The sequence below is a fragment of the Lissotriton helveticus genome, chromosome 2_1 (assembly GCF_964261635.1).
Source record: "Lissotriton helveticus chromosome 2_1, aLisHel1.1, whole genome shotgun sequence".
NCBI lineage: Eukaryota > Metazoa > Chordata > Amphibia > Caudata > Salamandridae > Lissotriton > Lissotriton helveticus.
In genome coordinates, this window is record NC_136059.1 from 804,365,674 (window position 1) to 804,384,098 (window position 18,425).

Here is an 18,425-nt window from a genome sequence, read left to right on the forward strand (position 1 = left end):
ACGAGGAGGAACTGTGCCCAATGTCCGGCTGAGTAGGTGACGGTCGAAGGGGAAACCAGGGCCAATCTCCTCAATAGCTGTCAAGCAGCTCCACCGGGCATCAGCCAAGTTGATCAGGTCTCAGCGTTCAGGAAAAACAGATAGGAGTTTATTTGATTTGAGAAGTTTAAATAGCGCTGGCTAAAGCCAGAGTTATCAGAGCGCTTTACCAGAGGATCGTTGCATTTCAAGGTACTTCTAAAAAGTTTTATATAGCGCTGGCTAGACCCAGAGGTATCAGAGCGCTTTACCAGAGAAACATTATGTTACGAGTTACATCCGTTACATTAGCGTAGTAAGGTACAGTAAACAAACAATGAAGTGGAGAGAATTTGTAGGAAAGGAGGGGAAGAAGGAGCCATAGCAGGAAGAACTGTGCCCAATGTCTGGCTGGGTAGGTGACGGTCGAGGGGAAAACCAGGTCCAATCTCCTCAACAGCTGTCTAGCAGCTCCACCTATGATGACATCAGTCACAGGATGGCCATATAAGGTAACACAATGCTTATTACTGTATTATAATTTTTCAACATGCTGCACAGCAGGTACACTGCTCTACAACATAGCCTAAAAACATTGGCAAAGCCAATAGGTCTGGCAAAACACTTAGAAGGTCTCAAAGGTGAGACCTATTGGCTATGCCAATGTTTGTTTCTTTTACAGTAGGGTTAAGTCTGTTTGGAAGGAAAGAACAAGAGAGACATGAGAATTATTTTCTGCCACTTGATTAAGTGGTTAGCAGTAGTGCTGTGCAGTGAAATAGGATTGGCTTGAATTTTCATGTGCAAACATTGCTATTTTGTGATCCCTGGTGAACAAGGAATTGGTTGCAATGACATAAAAAAGGTAGTAAGTGGAAAAACATAGATTGGGGGGCAGGGCGCACAAAGTTTGGCATTGACATCACAACTCGATGGATCACTTTGTTCCTTCATCGAAATAGTCCTCATCCATACCCATGTAAATAACTATACCTTGAAACGTGGTCATTCTCTTCATAAAGCAGTTACATTGGAATGTTATTCCAGAGGCTATTGGAGACAGTCTATACAATCTACAATGCTCCCTTTGTCCCTCGAGCATGTCCATCTGAATCTCTATTCCGTAAGGCCCTCAAACCCATCTTTTTGATCTATAATCTGTCTTATATCTGCCCACTGCTTCCAGATTCATTAGCGCCGGGATGCCCCGTTGGGGCAGCTGTGCACTTTACAAAATACACAATTAAAATAAATAATGGTAAAATGCCCTAAAATCCTGCCTATACAAAACAACCTTCACCAATGGCCCATGCTTACTGAAGGAAGTCTACTCTATTGCTCCAGCAGTAACTACCACACCATAGATCCCATGTGCCATAATGTATAACGGATACCCCACAAGCCTGAGTCCATGAAGATCAAGGTTAGTGATGTTCTGAGGTAAGGTAATTCTAGATATAGGGATTAAAAGAAATACGATTTTTAAAAATGTATTGATGTACTAATCGACTAATGTTGGTAAATGTTCTTCTAAGGATGGTCAATATATAATTGCAGTGCATCTGTTCAACAGATAATTTGTCTGTGTCTTTTTGTGATCTAAACCTTTGGACTTCAAAGATGACCTTGTTGGTACCTACCCACTCCACATATAAATTTCTAAAATCCAGTCTGTTTGATTCTGAACCAGACACAGCTTTTTTTAACCAAGGCACGTGAAGCTTCAAACTCCATCCATAGTTGTGGTTACCTAGAGTTTAATATGCAGTGTTGTCTTCCTCATGGGCTGTTTGTCTCTGATGGTCGTGACTCTGATAGCAGACCAGGATCTCTCACCTCCATAATCCTCTAGATTGAGTATAGAATCTCACAGTGCCGGGGGTCAGCATATAGTGGCCCTTATGGGAATTGCTCACTGTAATCGAACTAAAGTAGAATTGTGACCGTGTCCTAATGTGATAAATCCCAAGCTTTAAAGTAGGCACTAGTATCTGAATGCCATTTCAGGAAATGGTTCCCTGTTTAGCCAAGTTCTGGCTTGAAGCCCCTTAACCTAAAACTAGGCATTGGTCTCTCCTGCCATCATGGTTTACATTCTAGCCTTCTAATCTCGTGAGTGACCCAGATGTGATCCAACTATGGCAAAATTACCTACTTGAAATTTTGGTCCCCCTGGTTTTGGCCTCCTACTGATTACCGAAATCTACTGTTAATCTCCCACGTCTCTCTGGCATAAATAATTTAATGAAGTTGCTGATACATTGTCAGAACTGATTGTTTGGCAGATTGCTTGTATGTTTTGTAGAAGTCACATTTGTAACCTGTCACCCATCTCCAGATTAGTTAGTATTGCAAACATGCCTAGGAAGTTAACCATTTTAATCAAATATAATCCTAGTTCTGATGTACATTTAAATATAAGTAATCTTGCTGTTTTGTGTATTTTTAAGTTTGATTTTTTTCTGACTGCGTTAATTGTCCTATTTGTTGGTATTGAACTATAAAAATGTACAGTTGGCAGCCACACAAGTAAGTAAAGAGTATCCCACTTGCCAGCCTAGAATGGTAAACCTCTGTAAAATATATGGTACACAAATAATCTCTTTAAACATGTCTTGTTTTAACAGTTTGGTTTTGCCTGTTTATTTTATAGCAACAAATCGAAAGACAACTGAAATGTCTTGCATTTCAAAACCCAGGTCCCCAAGTGGCAGATTTCAACCCTGAAACTAGGCGACAGAAAAAGAGGGCTCGTATGTCGAAGATGAACCAATATTTTTCTGTCAACAAGTAAGTTTGTTCAATTAGACCCTCGGTCCAAAGATTACAATTGGATGGAAGAGATCATAATGTGGTTAAGTGCTAGGCAAATATTTGGAGGAATACTTTTAAGTGCTCAATTAAGTCAATCACACAACTTGCATGAGGTTAATTCACTTACAAATCGGTTCTCCTTACAGGATAGATTAAGTGTAACAATTCTGATTACCCTTTGTTAAGAAGTGCAATCGATATTCTGATGTATTCTCCTTTTGCAGTTTCCTTTTACCCCTAATCTTTTTTGCTTCTATCTTTAGTTGATCTTTCTGTTTTTTTGGGGTTTTTTTTGCTTTCTTTAGACAGCCATATTTTTTCATTCATCTAGGCCATAAAGATCTTGAGTGGAGGAAATTTAGCAAACTTACCACCATTTCCATAGGAAAAAAATCAGTTCATCTAAAAATGAAGCTAATTGGGCTTTCCCTTTGTTTATCTTCGGCCAGGATCAACCACATTAATTTGGTCTCCAATGTCGATACTTGAAACTCTTGCTAATGATTAACTGATAATTCTATTTTTTGTTCTGTTTTCCAAGGGGAACAGTTACATTTGAGTCCCTGTTTAGTTATTATTGATTATTTCGTAAATGTAAATTAGTAACGAGTTTGTTCTTCTTCATTATATCTGTTAAGGAAATAATTTAATAACAAACCCCAGTTCGAACACGCACAAACTAACCAAACTACTAATCAGTAGCTTCCTTAATTTAAGATATGCCTTTTTTCGACTGAATCATTCCCACACTGACAACACCCAACTCTTAACAAGCACAGTGGGCTCTCAGATTAATTGGCTGAGGAGAGACCTTGGTGTAAGTGTGACTACAGGCTCGCCTTGCCACCGGAGGACCTATGGAGCAAAAGGTTTTCTTTTTGGATGTATGACAGACAATAGCAGCAAGTAGGTGAAATGATTATCGGAGCATTCAGAGTGTGTGTACCACTTTGCAATAATTATAAAATCTGATCAGGAGTGGAACGAGGGAGTGAGTTTCTTGATCCTGAAGATAGCCACCGGAAAGAGTGGCTTGAAATGAGTAGACTGTGTAGAAAGAAGGATCATCAAAACCTAATCCCTTTTTAACCATACCATCTGGAGGAAGGAATAAAGCATAACTGTCCTACCAGGCAGGTATTTTTAATAGGCATAAAAAACCTCCACCTATTATTCTACTATCATCTAGTGAATACCATTCAGTGCTCCCGTGTATTTTGCAGGTAGCAGCACGACCCGTTCCACAGCGGAATGAAGAAGTATGGCACCAAGGGGTAACCCTGGTATGTGAGGGTTATTTTAAAAAGCCAGCACTTTTATTTCTCCCTGTAGGAGATTTAGCACACACTACAGATTAAGGCTCAATTTTTCTTGGACTAAAAAAGTGTGCCAAGGGACACCAGGTTTGTTGTGCATGATCTGCAAACGTTATTATTTACAAGAATAAACTCCCAAAGCTAAGGTTTGTTTTTGTAAAATAAATAAATCGATTATCAAGACCTGCAGGATTTTTTCTTTAATGTAGTTGGCTGACCATCAGGTCAAAGATTTCCAATGGCAGAGCCAACTAAGGCTCTGCTGTTGGAAACCCTGCTGTTCACCCTTCTCTACATGTGGTAAAGGAACCATAAGTTTGGCACTGCAGGAACACCACCGATTTACAGCAGACTTCTGCCAACGTAATGACAGTCTCATTTCTTCCTAGAGCAGATTTTTGCTCAACCTGCTACTACAAACTGAGGAGCTGCTAACGTTTAGGCAGGGCCGGACTGGCCATAGCGGGCACCGGACAATCCCCCTGGTGCGTCGCACGGGTGGGGGGCGGTTTTGGGCCCCTGGGGGCCGTATTTGTTACAGGGCCGTTTTTGCAGCATAGCTGTAAAATCGGCCCTGTAACAAAATCGGCTGAAAACCGGCCCTGACAAAGTGCTCGGGCGCACTGAGGAGGGGGGGTGTCGCCGACAACTTAGCCAGGGCCGCTTGTGGTTCCCTCTCCGCCCCTGCGTTTAGGAAACCTTTCTTCCTCCTTGGCAGGGACCTCTCCTTGCCAGCTTTTAGCTTACAATTTGGCCTGAGATGTGGAGCCTGAAAGTTCTCTAGATCTTGACCGAACAAGAAAAATACTCCCCTCCGAATATAGCAATCCAGGACCCACAATAAACTAAAAGGCTATATAATCCAGGGCAAGGTCTTGGGTGGGCAATAGTAGGTACCTGACTAGGATTCTACCAGAAGGTGGAATGTCACATTGTTGCTATAAGCACCAATGTGTGTTCCCTTTTCCAGTTTAAACATTGACAACATTTCCTTCCTTTTGCTTTAGTGTGCCTGAAATCCTAGTTTCGGCCCTGGGGCCCTTCCTTCAGCCTTACACAAAACCTATACCCAGGGCTATAGCTTCTGTCTTTCCAGCTCACATTGTGTTACTTGACCCTCACTCTTACTCCATCAAATTTCTTTAGTGGTGGTCTAGTGATGCTCCTGCATTTGAGAACTGAAATTAAGTTTGAATGGAAATTAATGCCTAACCGTATGCTGTGTGAAAGTGAAGTATTGAGATAACTTTACCCTCCACTCTTAGGGTTTCCCCTAGGCCCTTTTGGTTAGTGCTGCCACATTGAAACTCATTTGACATCTAGCTTTGTAGAGAAACCATTTTGTACTCTCTAGCTTGCAAAACATAATGGACTTTAAGCCATAAAATATCTTTTTTTTAATCCCACAGTTGTGTAACAATATTGCTGTTTGCAAATCTTTTATTTCTTCTAAATCTCAGGTACTATTAGTTATGTCATCTTTGAGTGTTACCAACTAAATGCAGAAATATACATGCAGTAGTTAATTTACATTTTGAGTTTAATTTTGAATAAACACTTTTATAAACATTGTTCTTACTTTTTTACAGAGTTTTGAAAAAGTACGACCGGCGTGGAAAGCTTATTTTCAACAGCAGAGATTTGTGTGACTGTCTCGAGGAGGACTGTAAGGGCTGCTTCTATCCATGCCCAAAGTGCAACTCTACAAAATGTGGACCTGAATGTCGCTGTAACCGAAAGTGGGTGTACGACCGAATCCAAACGGAGGGGGGCGATATCGTCAGCGAGTTCCCGTTTTACAATGACCCCAATTAAAGTTCTTCATTCTGATTTTCGTTTTCAACTTCTTTTGTACCTGCCTGCACTGCATCTGCACAGGCTCTCCTCGAGCTGTGACTCAAAATGGAAGAAAAAGCAAAGTTAATGGACATATTGTAAGGTTGAGTCCTGCCCAACAAAAAGCGAGGCGCCCCCTAAAGTTGAGGCTGGGGATCCTTTTGGCTTGGGCCTCAAACTCTGAAATGGTCCCACCCAGATTTAGATGCTTGTTAAATTTAGAAGATGGGCGGGCCTTTCTGTTACAAGACACCATATCATCGCAACATGGAAGTTAGTGGGTTGCCCAGCTCTGCCTTGCTACCCCTACTATAAGGTGGGCATGAAGGCAGCGCTAGAAAATGAGTAAATAGAGGAATGCCTGTCCTTCCTCTAACTCATCAGCAGCAAGTAGAAGCAAGATTGTGGTTGTCAATCCTGGAGTGTGGGATCCAGTGATGTGAGGAGCTGCTGCACCATAATTATGTTTGTATTTTATTATTCATTCATTGATGGGTGTGGGGGCATTTTCCTCACTTGTCTAAGGGCTCTTGGCACTCTTGCTATGCCACACGGAGAAGTGTGGCTCACTGGTTAGAGCGGCAGACCCTGAAGCAGAAATCAGCCCGGCACCAGGGTTCTATTCCCGACGCGGCAGGGTCTTGGATCAATGTCCGCGGACTTGATAATTCTCGCCGAGGTGCCTACGCTAACCATGGGTCCCACTCTGCAACTCTGGGCAATAGCTTGCTTAATCTCCACAACGGCCCCAGCAGCGCCGGGGATGCCTGGCTTCACCTTGGAGGTGCCCAGGAGGGACCATCTCAAAGGGAAAGCCAGGACGGGTTCCCCAGCGGTATACAGCGCCAGGACACTCCGAGATGGAGTAACAGTGTGCTTTACAAGTATACTTACCTTTACTGAGTAGAAGGATGTGAGGCTAAAAGTTTGATGAGAAATCAATCCTGTGACGTCATTGAAGTATAAGATTGGTGCACGATGTTGCTTTTGTTTCTCCTGCCTCGGAGAAACACTTTGAAGCAGCAATATCCGCAAGGTATCGGTGTCTATCAGCAGGGTTTTTTCTTTGTCCTTTATGTTCAAAGCCCCTGACCAAAACCACACCTTATAATTGATTACCAAAAGAACTGCTATCATCTGCAGTGAGAATTCCTTCACATGGAGTATTATTTCCAGGCTTCAGAATGAATGTTAAAATTGTAGCAAAGTTGATTTCCCACCACTAGTTGGCTCTGTGCACCCCAAAATATACTTGACATCTGAGGTGTGGCGATGCAGGGCCATAACCCGCCAAAGGACTCTGCGACATCAGTTACTTTGACACTATATCCACAGTAGATGAGTATTGTTTTTGCATTTTTAGTGGTTTGACTTATTTTATAAACTATTGCTCCTCGTAAATCATTTGGGTTCAAGCTTTGCACCAATTGTTGGAAACTGGTATTTGTGTGAGACGCTTATGCTGAACAGCTGTGATGTCTGGATTGGGACCCTTAGGAGAGCACATGCAATTTTTGGTCTCTTTTGTAGCCCAACAAGACTAGTAAAGGGAGTCTAAGGTGTGGTGTCTCACGCACGTAGCTTATCTCTAAATTGGATCTCCCATCCAAACCCCTTTAAAATGAGGAATCCTCTGCAAAATATGTTTTGACACACAAGAAGAGGGGAGCACATTAGACTCATGGTAGATCATCAATCATTAAATCTGCTTTTAAGAAACTAGATGGTCAAAAATGGACGTCCCTTGGCATATCCTTCAGGCACTTAGTTCCGGTTGGTTCTTCAAGCACTTTAGGTTGCACATTTTCCATCCCATTTTGTGGGTTATGCAAACTACAACAAGTTTACGGTGGTGGTGAAAAGTGACATTTCCAATTTTGAACATTTATGGTAATTGAATGTAGATTACTGGCTAACCCAGGCAATGGCATGACATATGTTGACCACCCACACAATACCATTGCCATTTTACAGAATTTGGGAGTCTCTGTCAATGAAAACAAGCCATCTATGGTGCCAACTGAGAAGATACTTTCTAGGTGCGGCCATGGACAAAGTGAGGAAGTTCGTTTCAAAGGAAAGGCATGATCGTGTTCTGCAGATCACTGTATTTACTCCAGATTCCCTGAAATAGGCAGAGATTCTTGGGTCTCGGGTCTTTTTGCCTCTCTTGTCTCAGAGATCCCAACAGAGGCATATGTCTACAATGCAACCATTTTGTGATTAGCATCAAGAACGGGCGGCCAACCAGCCATACTTTTGTGGGAGAAAATTAAAATCCCTTTTCCCACAATTAGCAATTGTGTTAAAAACACCTCTTGGGAGGAGGAAGTACAAGATGTAATTACTTCGTGTATATAACTTCACAAGATTATTCAGGTCAAGTGTAATGCATTTTTCTTTCTTACATCAGGATCTTGAGTTATTTTGATGTATTTATTGTATTTTAGATTTTATGTGTTAAAGTATACAAAAACAGTATCGGAGAACACAGTATTTTGCATCCACCAATAATCTTAGCCATGCCATGAGTGCCTTCAGTTCCTCAGTTATGAATGATTAAGATATTTTAAGATTCGTTTTGGCCAGATATCGCCTTGGATATCACTATGCCGTACGACTCCAACTGCAGTTCACAAATTAGACCCGATAAGGCTGAAACTGGTCATGGGTTGCTTATGCTTCCATTTAAAGGGGCACATACCTGGCAGTTAGTCTTAACCACCCCCTGTGAGGTGGGGTCAACACTGATTTTGCATGCTGTTTGCTCCTCTCTGTAGTAACACAAACAAGCTAAAACAAAATATATATATATATGGTCTGGAAAAGGGTCCTTACTAATTACCATTGGTTGAGAATCATTCATTTGGGAAGAAAAGTTGATGGGTGGAGCGCTTGAATAAATCTCAGACATGGATAATTCCTCTTTCTACTATGCTACGCTAGACGCTACGCTAGACGGAGACCAGCCATACGCAAAACAAAGTCTTGGTCTAACTCCAGTATGAACAGTCCAGCCTGAACTGCCAGGCCAGGATCTATCCAGATAGAAACCTAAGCAACTACAGAACGGTAGAAGCCTTTTGGGCCTCTTCGGTGAGGTACAACTTGATTCCAGGGGCCCAGTGAGAATGAGGCCCATGTTTAAGCATAACAGTCACACTTTAGGCATCTTGCTTAGAAAAATAAACAAGCATTAGAAATGCAATCGGGCTCGGATTTATTTGAGTTTGAGCTAATGGCATTGTAAATGCCAATGTATTGTTGCTATGTGTTATGGAGTGTGTTCATGTGGTGTGTACTGCCAGTGATCTCCTTGTGAGTGTGCGAATATTGCACCGTTACTGCCTGTGATGTCCTTCTTGTGAGTGTGAGAAGCTTGCACCTCTGCTGCCTGTGGTCTCCTTGTGAGTGTAAGAAGCTTGCACAGCTGCTGCCTGTGATGTCCTACTCACTACTCTACTCTACTCACTACTCTACTCTACTCACTACTCTACTCTACTCACTACTCTACTCACTACTCACTACTCTACTCACTACTCTGCACTCACTACTCACTACTCTACTCACTACTCTACTCACTACTCACTACTCTACTCACTACTCTGCACTCACTACTCTGCACTCACTACTCTACTCACTACTATACTCTCCACTCACTACTCACTACTCTACTCTACTCACTACTCTACTCACTACTCTACTCTACTCACTACTCTACTCACTACTCTACTCACTACTCAACTCACTACTTTCTACTCACTACTCTACTCACTACTCAACTCACTACTCACTTCTCTACTCACTACTCTGCACTCACTACTCACTACTCTACTCACTACTCACTACTCTGCACTCACTACTCACTACTCTACTCACTACTCTACTCACTACTCTACTCACTACTCAACTCACTACTCAACTCACTACTCACTACTCTACTCACCTCACTACTCTACTCACTACTCTACTCACTACTCACTACTCTACTCACTACTCACTACTCTGCACTCACTACTCACTACTCTGCACTCACTACTCACTACTCTGCACTCACTACTCACTACTCTACTCACTACTCTGCTCACTACTCACTACTCTGCACTCACTACTCACTAATCTACTCTACTCACTACTCTACTCACTACTCTGCACTCACTACTCACTACTCTGCACTCACTACTCACTACTCTGCACTCACTACTCACTACTCACTACTCACTACTCACTACTCTACTCACTACTCTGCACTCACTACTCTGTGTGCCTGGTGAAAGCGTGCACTGACGGCTGGTGGTGTGTGTATGCCTGGTGAAAGTGTGCACTGATGGTTAATGGTGTGTGTGTGCGCCTGGTGAAAGCTTGCAGTGACGGCTGGTGGTGTGTGTGAGCTTGGTGAAAAGCTGATTACCCAGCATACTCACATAGTGATTACCCTGCATACTCAAACACTGCTCACCCTGCACAGTCACACACTGCTTAACCTACACACGCACACACTGCTCACCCTACACACTCACACACTGCTCACCCTACACACTCACACACTGTTAACCCTGCATACTGCTCACCCTGCACGCTCACACACTGCTCACCCTGCAAAGTCACACACTGCTCACCCTGCACACTCACACACTGCTGGCGCTGGACACCAACGTACTGCTCACCCTGCATACTCACACACTGCTGACCCTGCACACTGACACACTGCTGGCCCTGGACACCAACGTACTGCTCACCCTGCATGCTCACACACTGCTGACCCTGCACACACACACACTCCTGGCCCTGGACACCCACATACTGATCACCCTGCATACTTACATACTGATCACCCTGCATACTCACACTCTGCTCACCCTGCATACTCACACTCTGCTCACCCTGCATACTCACACTCTGCTCACCCTGCATACTCGCACTCTGCTCACCCTGCATACTCGCACTCTGCTCACCCTGCATACTCGCACTCTGCTCACCCTGCATACTCGCACTCTGCTCACCCTGCATACTCGCACTCTGCTCACCCTGCATACTCGCACTCTGCTCACCCTGCATACTCGCACTCTGCTCACCCTGCATACTCGCACTCTGCTCACCCTGCATACTCGCACTCTGCTCACCCTGCACACTCACACACTGCTGACCCTGCACACTGACACACTGCTGGCCCTGGACACCCGTATACTGATCACCCTGTATACTCGTATACTGCTCACCCTGCATACTCGTATACTGCTCACCCTGCATACTCACACACTGCTGACCCTGCACACTGACACACTGCCGGCCCTGGACACCAACGTACTGCTCACCCTGCATGCTCACACACTGCTGACCCTGCACACTCACACACTCCTGGCCCTGGACACCCACATACTGATCACCCTGCATACTTACATACTGATCACCCTGCATACTCACACTCTGCTCACCCTGCATACTCACACTCTGCTCACCCTGCATACTCACACTCTGCTCACCCTGCATACTCGCACTCTGCTCACCCTGCATACTCGCACTCTGCTCACCCTGCATACTCGCACTCTGCTCACCCTGCATACTCGCACTCTGCTCACCCTGCATACTCGCACTCTGCTCACCCTGCATACTCGCACTCTGCTCACCCTGCATACTCGCACTCTGCTCACCCTGCATACTCGCACTCTGCTCACCCTGCATACTCGCACTCTGCTCACCCTGCATACTCGCACTCTGCTCACCCTGCATACTCGCACTCTGCTCACCCTGCATACTCGCACTCTGCTCACCCTGCATACTCGCACTCTGCTCACCCTGCATACTCGCACTCTGCTCACCCTGCATACTCGCACTCTGCTCACCCTGCATACTCGCACTCTGCTCACCCTGCATACTCACACACTGCTGACCCTGCACACTGACACACTGCTGGCCCTGGACACCCGTATACTGATCACCCTGTATACTCGTATACTGATCACCCTGCATACTCGTATACTGATCACCCTGCATACTCGTATACTGATCACCCTGCATACTCAAACACTGCTCACCCTGCATACTCACACACTGCTGACCCTGCACACTGACACACTGCCGGCCCTGGACACCAACGTACTGCTCACCCTGCATGCTCACACACTGCTGACTCTGCACACTCACACACTCCTGGCCCTGGACACCCACATACTGATCACCCTGCATACTTACATACTGATCACCCTGCATACTCACACTCTGCTCACCCTGCATACTCACACTCTGCTCACCCTGCATACTCACACTCTGCTCACCCTGCATACTCACACTCTGCTCACCCTGCATACTCACACTCTGCTCACCCTGCATACTCACACTCTGCTCACCCTGCATACTCACACTCTGCTCACCCTGCATACTCGCACTCTGCTCACCCTGCATACTTACATACTGATCACCCTGCATACTCACACTCTGCTCACCCTGCATACTCACACTCTGCTCACCCTGCATACTCACACTCTGCTCACCCTGCATACTCGCACTCTGCTCACCCTGCATACTCACACACTGCTGACCCTGCACACTGACACACTGCTGGCCCTGGACACCCGTATACTGATCACCCTGTATACTCGTATACTGATCACCCTGCATACTCGTATACTGATCACCCTGCATACTCAAACACTGCTCACCCTGCATACTCACACACTGCTGACCCTGCACACTGACACACTGCCGGCCCTGGACACCAACGTACTGCTCACCCTGCATGCTCACACACTGCTGACCCTGCACACTCACACACTCCTGGCCCTGGACACCCACATACTGATCACCCTGCATACTTACATACTGATCACCCTGCATACTCGCACTCTGCTCACCCTGCATACTCGCACTCTGCTCACCCTGCATACTCGCACTCTGCTCACCCTGCATACTCGCACTCTGCTCACCCTGCATACTCGCACTCTGCTCACCCTGCATACTCGCACTCTGCTCACCCTGCATACTCACACACTGCTGACCCTGCACACTGACACACTGCCGGCCCTGGACACCAACGTACTGCTCACCCTGCATGCTCACACACTGCTGACCCTGCACACTCACACACTGCTGACCCTGCACACTCACACACTCCTGGCCCTGGACACCCACATACTGATCACCCTGCATACTTACATACTGATCACCCTGCATACTCACACTCTGCTCACCCTGCATACTCACACTCTGCTCACCCTGCATACTCACACTCTGCTCACCCTGCATACTCACACTCTGCTCACCCTGCATACTCACACTCTGCTCACCCTGCATACTCACACTCTGCTCACCCTGCATACTCACACTCTGCTCACCCTGCATACTCACACTCTGCTCACCCTGCATACTCGCACTCTGCTCACCCTGCATACTTACATACTGATCACCCTGCATACTCACACTCTGCTCACCCTGCATACTCACACTCTGCTCACCCTGCATACTCACACTCTGCTCACCCTGCATACTCGCACTCTGCTCACCCTGCATACTCGCACTCTGCTCACCCTGCATACTCGCACTCTGCTCACCCTGCATACTCGCACTCTGCTCACCCTGCATACTCGCACTCTGCTCACCCTGCATACTCGCACTCTGCTCACCCTGCATACTCGCACTCTGCTCACCCTGCATACTCGCACTCTGCTCACCCTGCATACTCGCACTCTGCTCACCCTGCATACTCGCACTCTGCTCACCCTGCATACTCGCACTCTGCTCACCCTGCATACTCGCACTCTGCTCACCCTGCATACTCGCACTCTGCTCACCCTGCATACTCGCACTCTGCTCACCCTGCATACTCGCACTCTGCTCACCCTGCATACTCGCACTCTGCTCACCCTGCATACTCGCACTCTGCTCACCCTGCATACTCGCACTCTGCTCACCCTGCATACTCGCACTCTGCTCACCCTGCATACTCACACACTGCTGACCCTGCACACTGACACACTGCTGGCCCTGGACACCCGTATACTGATCACCCTGTATACTCGTATACTGATCACCCTGCATACTCGTATACTGATCACCCTGCATACTCGCACTCTGCTCACCCTGCATACTCACACACTGCTGACCCTGCACACTGACACACTGCCGGCCCTGGACACCAACGTACTGCTCACCCTGCATGCTAACACACTGCTGACCCTGCACACTCACACACTGCTGACCCTGCACACTCACACACTCCTGGCCCTGGACACCCACATACTGATCACCCTGCATACTTACATACTGATCACCCTGCATACTCACACTCTGCTCACCCTGCATACTCACACTCTGCTCACCCTGCATACTCACACTCTGCTCACCCTGCATACTCACACTCTGCTCACCCTGCATACTCACACTCTGCTCACCCTGCATACTCACACTCTGCTCACCCTGCATACTCACACTCTGCTCACCCTGCATACTCACACTCTGCTCACCCTGCATACTCGCACTCTGCTCACCCTGCATACTTACATACTGATCACCCTGCATACTCACACTCTGCTCACCCTGCATACTCACACTCTGCTCACCCTGCATACTCGCACTCTGCTCACCCTGCATACTCGCACTCTGCTCACCCTGCATACTCGCACTCTGCTCACCCTGCATACTCGCACTCTGCTCACCCTGCATACTCGCACTCTGCTCACCCTGCATACTCGCACTCTGCTCACCCTGCATACTCGCACTCTGCTCACCCTGCATACTCGCACTCTGCTCACCCTGCATACTCGCACTCTGCTCACCCTGCATACTCGCACTCTGCTCACCCTGCATACTCGCACTCTGCTCACCCTGCATACTCGCACTCTGCTCACCCTGCATACTCGCACTCTGCTCACCCTGCATACTCGCACTCTGCTCACCCTGCATACTCGCACTCTGCTCACCCTGCATACTCGCACTCTGCTCACCCTGCATACTCGCACTCTGCTCACCCTGCATACTCGCACTCTGCTCACCCTGCATACTCGCACTCTGCTCACCCTGCATACTCGCACTCTGCTCACCCTGCATACTCGCACTCTGCTCACCCTGCATACTCGCACTCTGCTCACCCTGCATACTCGCACTCTGCTCACCCTGCATACTCGCACTCTGCTCACCCTGCATACTCACACACTGCTGACCCTGCACACTGACACACTGCCGGCCCTGGACACCAACGTACTGCTCACCCTGCATGCTCACACACTGCTGACCCTGCACACTCACACACTGCTGACCCTGCACACTCACACACTCCTGGCCCTGGACACCCACATACTGATCACCCTGCATACTTACATACTGATCACCCTGCATACTCACACTCTGCTCACCCTGCATACTCACACTCTGCTCACCCTGCATACTCACACTCTGCTCACCCTGCATACTCACACTCTGCTCACCCTGCATACTCACACTCTGCTCACCCTGCATACTCACACTCTGCTCACCCTGCATACTCACACTCTGCTCACCCTGCATACTCACACTCTGCTCACCCTGCATACTCACACTCTGCTCACCCTGCATACTCGCACTCTGCTCACCCTGCATACTTACATACTGATCACCCTGCATACTCACACTCTGCTCACCCTGCATACTCACACTCTGCTCACCCTGCATACTCGCACTCTGCTCACCCTGCATACTCGCACTCTGCTCACCCTGCATACTCGCACTCTGCTCACCCTGCATACTCGCACTCTGCTCACCCTGCATACTCGCACTCTGCTCACCCTGCATACTCGCACTCTGCTCACCCTGCATACTCGCACTCTGCTCACCCTGCATACTCGCACTCTGCTCACCCTGCATACTCGCACTCTGCTCACCCTGCATACTCGCACTCTGCTCACCCTGCATACTCGCACTCTGCTCACCCTGCATACTCGCACTCTGCTCACCCTGCATACTCGCACTCTGCTCACCCTGCATACTCGCACTCTGCTCACCCTGCATACTCGCACTCTGCTCACCCTGCATACTCGCACTCTGCTCACCCTGCATACTCGCACTCTGCTCACCCTGCATACTCGCACTCTGCTCACCCTGCATACTCGCACTCTGCTCACCCTGCATACTCGCACTCTGCTCACCCTGCATACTCGCACTCTGCTCACCCTGCATACTCGCACTCTGCTCACCCTGCATACTCACACACTGCTGACCCTGCACACTGACACACTGCTGGCCCTGGACACCCGTATACTGATCACCCTGTATACTCGTATACTGATCACCCTGCATACTCGTATACTGATCACCCTGCATACTCGTATACTGATCACCCTGCATACTCGTATACTGATCACCCTGCATACTCACACACTGCTGACCCTGCACACTGACACACTGCCGGCCCTGGACACCAACGTACTGCTCACCCTGCATGCTCACACACTGCTGACCCTGCACACTCACACACTCCTGGCCCTGGACACCCACATACTGATCACCCTGCATACTTACATACTGATCACCCTGCATACTCACACTCTGCTCACCCTGCAAACTCACACTCTGCTCACCCTGCATACTCGCACTCTGCTCACCCTGCATACTCGCACTCTGCTCACCCTGCATACTCGCACTCTGCTCACCCTGCATACTCGCACTCTGCTCACCCTGCATACTCGCACTCTGCTCACCCTGCATACTCGCACTCTGCTCACCCTGCATACTCGCACTCTGCTCACCCTGCATACTCGCACTCTGCTCACCCTGCATACTCGCACTCTGCTCACCCTGCATACTCGCACTCTGCTCACCCTGCATACTCGCACTCTGCTCACCCTGCATACTCGCACTCTGCTCACCCTGCATACTCGCACTCTACTCACCCTGCATACTCGTACTCTGCTCACCCTGCATACTCGCACTCTGCTCACCCTGCATACTCGCACTCTGCTCACCCTGCATACTCGCACTCTGCTCACCCTGCATACTCGCACTCTGCTCACCCTGCATACTCGCACTCTGCTCACCCTGCATACTCGCACTCTGCTCACCCTGCATACTCGCACTCTGCTCACCCTGCATACTCGCACTCTGCTCACCCTGCATACTCGCACTCTGCTCACCCTGCATACTCGCACTCTGCTCACCCTGCATACTCGCACTCTGCTCACCCTGCATACTCGCACTCTGCTCACCCTGCACACTGACACACTGCTGGCCCTGGACACCCGTATACTGATCACCCGTATACTGATCACCCTGCATACTCGTATACTGATCACCCTGCATACTCGTATACTGATCACCCTGCATACTCGTATACTGATCACCCTGCATACTCGTATACTGATCACCCTGCATACTCAAACACTGCTCACCCTGCATACTCACACACTGCTGACCCTGCACACTGACACACTGCCGGCCCTGGACACCAACGTACTGCTCACCCTGCATGCTCACACACTGCTGACCCTGCACACTCACACACTCCTGGCCCTGGACACCCACATACTGATCACCCTGCATACTTACATACTGATCACCCTGCATACTCACACTCTGCTCACCCTGCAAACTCACACTCTGCTCACCCTGCATACTCGCACTCTGCTCACCCTGCATACTCGCACTCTGCTCACCCTGCATACTCGCACTCTGCTCACCCTGCATACTCGCACTCTGCTCACCCTGCATACTCGCACTCTGCTCACCCTGCATACTCGCACTCTGCTCACCCTGCATACTCGCACTCTGCTCACCCTGCATACTCGCACTCTGCTCACCCTGCATACTCGCACTCTGCTCACCCTGCATACTCGCACTCTGCTCACCCTGCATACTCGCACTCTGCTCACCCTGCATACTCGCACTCTGCTCACCCTGCATACTCGCACTCTGCTCACCCTGCATACTCGCACTCTGCTCACCCTGCATACTCGCACTCTGCTCACCCTGCATACTCACACACTGCTGACCCTGCACACTGACACACTGCCGGCCCTGGACACCAACGTACTGCTCACTCTGCATGCTCACACACTGCTGACCCTGCACACTCACACACTCCTGGCCCTGGACACCCACATACTGATCACCCTGCATACTTACATACTGCTCACCCTGCATACTCACACTCTGCTCACCCTGCAAACTCACACTCTGCTCACCCTGCATACTCGCACTCTGCTCACCTGCCCTCAGCGAACTAGCATCCACCTGGAAACCTTTCCAGAGAGGCCATGGACTGTATGGGCTTGGAACCATTTGGCGGTTATACAGCAGCGAGGGAAACTGTGCCTGTTCTGTTATGTATTAGTGAAGTGGCTGCATCAGACAGGGTTCAGAAAGTTCAAAATGCCTAAACTTCATTAGAAATTACGGAAGTCTGGGAATGTGCATCAGTCTTGCAGTCAACAGCCTGTTCTAGAAACTGTGGGGCAGTGAAGTTTTTAAAAATCTGAT

At 48.1% G+C, this 18,425-nt stretch overlaps 1 protein-coding gene across 5 annotated transcripts in view; it reads left to right on the top strand.

Moving 5' to 3' along the window:
- ARL14EPL (ARF like GTPase 14 effector protein like) overlaps window positions 1-5,978 on the top strand; it is a 167,357-nt gene extending 161,379 nt beyond the window's left edge. For all 5 annotated transcript variants that reach the window (XM_078677361.1, XM_078677362.1, XM_078677360.1 and 2 more), the window contains 2 exons: window positions 2,672-2,808; window positions 5,738-5,978. In XM_078677361.1, coding sequence (XP_078533487.1) covers window positions 2,672-2,808; window positions 5,738-5,963 — 363 coding nt within the window. In that variant the 3' untranslated portion in view covers window positions 5,964-5,978. The remainder of the gene's footprint in view (window positions 1-2,671; window positions 2,809-5,737) is intronic.
- The last annotated feature ends 12,447 nt before the right edge of the window (window positions 5,979-18,425 follow it).